At 48.5% G+C, this 7,348-nt stretch overlaps 1 protein-coding gene across 1 annotated transcript; it reads left to right on the top strand.

Annotated features, from left to right (window-relative positions):
- The first annotated feature begins 2,063 nt into the window (after window positions 1–2,063).
- On the top strand, window positions 2,064–7,025 carry Mpz (myelin protein zero). Its single transcript, XM_038350032.1, has 6 exons — window positions 2,064–2,160; window positions 5,261–5,427; window positions 5,703–5,916; window positions 6,468–6,603; window positions 6,754–6,814; window positions 6,924–7,025. Exons 1-6 carry the CDS (start codon window positions 2,064–2,066, stop codon window positions 7,023–7,025), a joined length of 777 nt encoding a protein of 258 aa, XP_038205960.1.
- The last annotated feature ends 323 nt before the right edge of the window (window positions 7,026–7,348 follow it).

The following is a 7,348-nucleotide window of genomic DNA, read 5'->3' as shown; positions in this document are numbered from 1 at the left end:
AGCCAGATTCCTGGAACTGGAGTTACAAACCTGTGAGCTGTGGGTGCTGTGCTCACCTTGCTGAGGTGACTCAGTCCCCATTCTCTGGGACAGCAGTCAGTATTCTCAACTGCTGAGCCATTTCTCCAGTCCCATCTCTTGTCTTTTATAATTTTATTGAACATATATGTATAATTGACTTTTTGCCAGTCTGTGAAAGTGCTATAGGGACTCAAAGATACAAGAATATACTGACCAGCCCACCTAACTTACAGCAAGGTCAACAAAGAAACAAACATAGAAAATAGTAAAGCTGGGCATGTAGCCAAGTGAGTAGAATGATTGCCTAGTATTCACAATGCCCCAGTTTTTAGGCCCAGCACTACATATAACCAGACACAGTAGTGCACACCTGTAATCCCAGACTCTGGCCATGTAGACATTCCACACATCTTGTTTGCTTGCTTGATGAGATGATCTCTTATAGCCCAGGCTAGGCTTGAACTCCTGATTCTCCTGCTTCCACTTCCTAAGTGCCAGGAAGGCAGGCATAAACTGGAGCTGATTTCCCCATCTCTAATTCAGTTCTTGAGGAGATCCTTACAGTGCACTAGAGTAAGTCTACCCTCTTGAGTCTGTCATTTGAGACCTTCAAGCTGCCTGTTCAGACTTGTTTCCTACTGTACCCTAAGATCCCCACAGCAAATCCAACATGGGTGTATATAATCTGCTCTAAATATGCCCAGAGCTTCACAAATCTCTCTCTCTCTCTCTCTCTCTCTCTCTCTCTCTCTCTCTCTCACACACACACACACACACACACACACACACACACACACACGCACACACACACACAGTGGCAGGAGGAGACTTATTTTTGCTTCTGCTTTCTGCTGTTCCTTCTAGCCATTGTCCCTTCTTTTCCCCTTTTCAAAATAGCACTTCTCCTTCAAGGTCCCTATAGAACATTGTCCCCTATATCTGGCTGCTCCTTCCTCTGAACTCCATATATTTCTTTTTTTGGTTTTTCGAGACAGGGTTTCTCTGTAGCTTTGGAGCCTGTCCTGGAACTAGCTCTTGTAGACCAGGCTGGTCTCGAACTCACAGAGATCCGCCTGCCTCTGCCTCCCGAGTGCTGGGATTAAAGGCATGCGCCACCACCGCCCGGCCTGAACTCCATATATTAAGTGAAGGTTATTTGAAGAACCTAAGCTTCCTGATGGAGTGAGTGGTTGGTGTTGTGTGGTATTCCCAGCGTTCTGTTCATTGGCTGTTGATGAGTTTGTTGGCTGTTTCTCCCCTCTGCCTCCTCAAACTAGATTTTGAGCTTACAGGCAGAACCGACTTACCATCTGAATACCAGCAATTCTTATACTTTCAAATGGCCAGCACGCAGGACAACATGTGCCTTTGCTCGTTTAAACTGCTGCACAGCAGAAGGCATTGAAGGGTTTCCTAACAAAAGGGGGAGATTTGGGCTTCTTGGAAGTTTCTGAGTTTAAAAAAAAAAAAAAAAAGCTTCTGTCTAGGTAGAATCTCCTAGGATTCAGGGAGATGGAAAAAGTTGTTCCCAAAGGGCTTTGTCATCTCAAGGAGGCTACAGTGTTGCCGTAGCAATCAGAACAACATGGGACATCCTAATTTGGGAGTTCTCTGAAAGAAATTGGCCTCTAGGTCCTAGGGCTCTCAGGCAAGGAGGCTAAGAAGGAAGCCTTTGCATGGCCTTTTGGATATAGGTTTCTTAGCTTATCTATTCCCCAGAGAAGGGTGTCTGTGTCCCTTTTTCAGTCCCTCTCCCTCACCCCCCCCCAACATTCCAGCCTAGGGTAGGGGGAGGTCAGAATATACAAAGCTTTCTGTGTATGGGGTGGTATGTGTTCTCCCACCCCTCCACCCAGAGTATACAATGCCCCTTCTGCTCCATGCCCCCTGCCACCCTCCTAACCACCTCTCAATCACACATGCCAGGCTGCAATTGGTCACTGGCTCAGGACAGCCTCCTCATGCTGGGAATCCAGGGGATTTTAAGCAGGTTCCAGAAAACCCTGCTCAGTTCCTTGTCCCCCACTTTCTCCACCCCACAGATGCTCTGGGCCCTAGCCCCTACCCCAGCTATGGCTCCTGGGGCTCCCTCATCCAGCCCCAGCCCTATCCTGGCTGCCCTGCTCTTCTCTTCTTTGGGTAAGTGGAGACCCCAAGTCCTGGAACCCTGAGATTCAGGTGTTCTCTCAGCAACTTCTCCTGGTCCCCACTGCGCTCTTCACAGCAATTGAGAGCAGGAAGGGGGTGCTATGTTAGATGTGGGGAGGGAAGGGATATATCATTTAAAGGAAGCAGAAAGGGTATTTCTTGAAAAGACATAGTAAAAGAGATCACAGAAAACTTCCTTGAGCATCCAGGTTGGAAACCAGTCAGATGTCCCCAGATCCACGCTGACAGCCCATCAAGAAGCAAAGAGGGGTACGACAAAGAACAGGATCAGATGCTGGGTTCTGAACCCCATTCATTCCCAAGTGGTGCAAGAGCTACCCAACCTTAATTTCCCAGAAAAGAAAAGCCAGGCAATATAAACTAATGAGTGAGCCCACCCTCAGAGGTCTCAGCTTCTTAGATTGGGTTTCTGCCTGTGGCCTCTTGTCTATAATATGAGTGAATCCTAAGATCTTGTCCACTAAAGCCGTCTTCTTTAAACTGACCAACCTTGTCCTTTACCTCTGACAGATGTTGAGTGAGCAAGAGAACATCAGAAAGCAAGGTTAATTAAGTGGGTCCTTCCAAACTGCCTTGTCTTCCAAACGCAAGCTGGAGTAAGGGCAGGATGAGCAGCAGGGGAGGGGAATGGTTAGAAAATCTAAGGTTCTTTCCTTGGTCATGTTCAACTCTTTGGGTTGTATATCCAAAAATTAGACTTTTTTGGTTCATACTGGGCTTTCTGTGGTTCCCCAAGACTATGATGAAGATAGGAAGTTGGGGGAAGCCTTGGTAAAGGAAATGAGGAGCTAGGGAATCTAAGGGGGCGAAAGCTCTGTCCCACCCATAGAACCACTGAGCACGTTGAGAAGAACAAAGATTGATGATGGAATAGGAGGAATAGGAGTCAGAACCAATGAATAACCCTCTTTATTATATTGGGGATTCCCAAGGATGCTCTAAGGTAGAATTCCCAGGAAGCAAAGAAAAGATATTGCATGCTGAGGTGGAGAATTTAGGACCACAAGGGTGAGAGTGGGTGTGGCATGAGCCTCCAGCACTGTTTAGACAATGAGACTTTGTTTGGTTGCCCCCTCCTAAAGAACAGAAAAGTCTACAGTTGTGCCCAGGGCCAGCCCACACACAGTCTCCTTGGAATGACTCTCCTTGTGTGGGTGGGTTATATGGATGGCAGTGGGCCAGTGTGACCAAGACGAGGGAAGATGGGTGAACCGCAGAGGTTCACATACAGAGTCCCCTGAGTGCTGGACTTTGTGTCTTACTCTATACCTAGTTTTTCCCAACAGTGACATGAAGTCCTTCTTCCCTGGCTCCCCAGTAAAGAGCAAACTAAAGGGCAACCAGGGATGCAGCAGGCAGACAGGATAATTGTGGCCAGCAAGAGGACTCAGATTCCTAGTTGTCTTCTTCTTCTTCCTACTCCTCCTCTTCTTCATCCTCCTTCTGTCTTCTTGTAAGAATTTGAATTTGCTGTACTGTGAAATACTATAAAACTGCTCAGTATGGAATGATGTCTATGAGTCAGCACGGAAAGCCATCCCAGATACATAAATTCTTAATTCAAAACAAAAAAGTAAATTATAATGCAATATGTATATACATCATATTTTAAAAAGCTCCACAAAACAAAGTTAGCCATTTGTTATAAGCATAGATATATCTTGAGTGTATTGCATTTATATTGGGTTTTATACATAGAGAAAATATATTTACTAACTAGTAATGGTGGTACAAAGTGGGTGAAGACATTAGGAAAGAAATTGGTTGTTAGAGTAAGTGTCAAAGGAGACATTATCTTTATTGGTATTGCTTTAACAGCTTATAAGAGTGCATGCACAACACGGTGGCGCATGTTTTTAATTCCAGCACTCAGGAGACAGCAACAGGTGTATCTCTGTGAGTCCCGTTGGTCTACATATTGAGTTCCTGGTCAGCCAGGGCTACATAGTAAGACTCTGTCTAAAACAAACAAATAAGCTGAGTGGTGGTGGTGCACACTTTTAATCTTAGCATTCAAGAAGCAGAGGCAGCCAAAAAAAAAAAAAAAAGCCGGGCGGTGGTGGCGCACGCCTTTAATCCCAGCACTCGGGAGGCAGAGGCAGGCGGATCTCTGTGAGTTCGAGACCAGCCTGGTCTACAAGAGCTAGTTCCAGGACAGGCTCCAAAGCCACAGAGAAACCCTGTCTCGAAAAACCAAAAAAAAAAAAAAAAAAAAGAAGCAGAGGCAGGCGGATCTCTTTGAGTTCGAAGCTAACCTGGTCTACAGAGTGAATTTCGGGACAGCCAGGGCTACACAGAGAAATCCTATCTTGGAAAAAGCAAAAACAAAAACGTTAGCTATCAACCATTGGCACACGACTGTCATTCCAACACTCAGAAGGCTGAGACAGGAGGATAATAAATGCTAGGAGAACTATGGGCTGTAGTAAAACTGCCTCAGAAGGAAGGAAAGAAGGAAGGAAGGAAGGAGGGAGGAATGGAGGGGGGAGGAAGGAGGGAAGGAAGGAAGGAAAGGAGGGAAGGAAAGAAGGAAGGAAGGAAGGAAGGAAGGAGGGAGGGAGGGAGGGCGGGAAGGAGGGAGGGAGGGAGGGAGGGAGGAGGGAGGGAAGGAGGGAGGGAGGGAGGGAAGGAAAGAAGGAGGGAAGGAAGGAAGGAAGGGAGGGAGGAAGGGAGGGAGGAAGGGAGAAAGGAGAACAAGGAGACTAAACGGGTAAGTGAGAGCTGGACACCACCCGCCTTCTAGAATCCTACAGAAAAGCACTAATCTATCTCCTCCACGCTAAAGAAGCATCCCATCCAAACACTAAGCAGACCTGAGCCTGCTTAGCTTTTGAGATCAGACAAGATGGGATACATTCAAGGTGGTATGGCCACAGACATGAGGAGCAGTCTTTCTGCTGAGACTGTGGGCTGATGCAAGCATTTACATTCACCAACCAAATTCGTCCAGATGTGTTTGTTTCTTTGCTACGGCCTCACCGGCGTCCCAGCCCTTGATGGCTGGTTGGTCTCACATCCTCTCCATGTCTGACTGGGCCAGTGTGTGCATCTCATGTTCTTCTTCTTACAGTGCTGTCCCCGGCCCTGGCCATTGTGGTTTACACAGACAGGGAAGTCTATGGTGCTGTGGGCTCCCAGGTGACCCTGCACTGCTCCTTCTGGTCCAGTGAATGGGTCTCAGATGACATCTCTTTTACCTGGCGCTACCAGCCTGAAGGGGGCCGAGATGCCATTTCGGTGAGTGTGCTGGGCGGGGTAGGGAGTGTCCTGAAGTTAGATAGCAGGGTGCTTCAAACCACGGAAAAGTGAACTTGGGCTACAGAGGGAAGCTATTTTATGAGCCATAAACTCAACTGTAGCATGGTAAGTAAACAGTCTTTGTCACCTTGCCTGCGACCTGTGTGCACTGCCCTCCCTCTCCCGGGTCAAGATCTGTTACTCTGAGTCTGGAGCCAAGTTTCGGCAGTTTTCACACTAGGGTTCCCTCACATGATTTCCCTCATTTCTCACAGATCTTCCACTATGCCAAAGGACAACCTTACATCGACGAAGTGGGGACCTTCAAAGAGCGCATCCAGTGGGTAGGGGACCCTCGCTGGAAGGACGGCTCCATTGTCATACACAACCTTGACTACAGCGACAATGGCACTTTCACCTGTGATGTCAAAAACCCACCAGACATAGTGGGCAAGACTTCTCAGGTCACACTCTATGTCTTTGAAAAAGGTATGAGAAGGGACAAGGGACAGGGGTCTGGGAAGCAGTTCAAAGAAGGCATCAGGAAGGGCTGATAGGCTAGGGGAAGGGCAAACAGCCTTAACTAATCTGGATGTGGCAATGTGAGCCTTTAATCCTAGCTCTGGGGAGGCTGAGGAGGTGATTGCCTGGGTCACATAGTGACCAGGCTAAAATATATAGTAAAACGGGTGGGGGTAGGGAGCTGTGGGGATAGGCATGGTGGTTTTGACTGGAATCCTAGGACTTCAGTGGTAGAAGCCGATCCATCAGAAGTTCAAGGCCACGTAGCAAGTACCCAAAAACTATTCAAAGGCCAATCTGGGCTACATGGGACCCTGCCCACACCAATATATATATATATATATATATATAATAAAATAATAGTAAAAAACAAAACGCTGGGAAGGGAGGCAAAAGGCAGTCTTGGCTAGAATTTTCACATTTCCAACCACTGGAAATAGGTGTAGTGCGAAGCAACATAGATACAGGCTTCTGTTACCTACCCTTCGACCCACGTTATTTTTTTTGTCCCTTCCTAGTGCCCATTAGGTATGGGGTGGTGTTGGGAGCCGTGATCGGGGGCATCCTCGGGGTGGTGCTGTTGCTGTTGCTGCTTTTCTACCTGATTCGGTACTGCTGGCTGCGCAGGCAGGCGACCCTGCAGAGGAGGCTCAGGTAAGGGGCGGAGCCTGACCCCCCACCTTCTATCCAGGACCCCCCCCCCCAGACTGATTCAGAGGTGGGAGGGCGAAAGAAAAGAGTAAGTGCGTTCGCTAGGAATAGGTTCCAGTGAGACCAATCCTGCTGCAACCCCTCTTTCCACAGTGCCATGGAGAAGGGGAAATTTCACAAGTCTTCTAAGGACTCCTCGAAGCGCGGGCGTCAGGTTAGCGAGATGTGAAACTGGGGAGTGGAACGCTGGGAACCCGGGACACAAGCGAGGGATGGGTGGGAGAGGTCAAGACCTAAGCTGATGTGTGCAACCCTCCCCGCAGACGCCAGTGCTGTATGCCATGCTGGACCACAGCAGAAGCACCAAAGCTGCCAGTGAGAAGAAGTCTAAAGGGCTGGGGGAGTCTCGCAAGGATAAGAAATAGCGGTTAGCGGGCCGGGCGGGGGGTCGGGGGTCTGCAACGGAGTCCTCCAAAGGCTCTCAGGTGGTGGTCATCGAGATGGAGCTTCGTAAAGATGAACAGAGCTCAGAACTCCGGCCTGCAGTCAAGTCCCCCAGTAGAACCAGCCTCAAGAACGCCCTCAAGAACATGATGGGCCTGGAATCGGACAAGTGACGGTCACTTCTAGGCCCTGTCAGAGCAGGGGGACCTAGGCTCCTCTTTTCCCAGGTCTAGGTGCATTCCTCTTGCTCCTCAGCCCTGCCCTGCCCTTACCTCCCAATGAGATGTAAAGTTTCATTTCAACC

Source organism: Arvicola amphibius, chromosome 12 (assembly GCF_903992535.2).
Source record: "Arvicola amphibius chromosome 12, mArvAmp1.2, whole genome shotgun sequence".
NCBI lineage: Eukaryota > Metazoa > Chordata > Mammalia > Rodentia > Cricetidae > Arvicola > Arvicola amphibius.
Note: the sequence above shows the minus strand (reverse complement) of the source record. Positions and strands in the feature narration are given on the sequence as shown.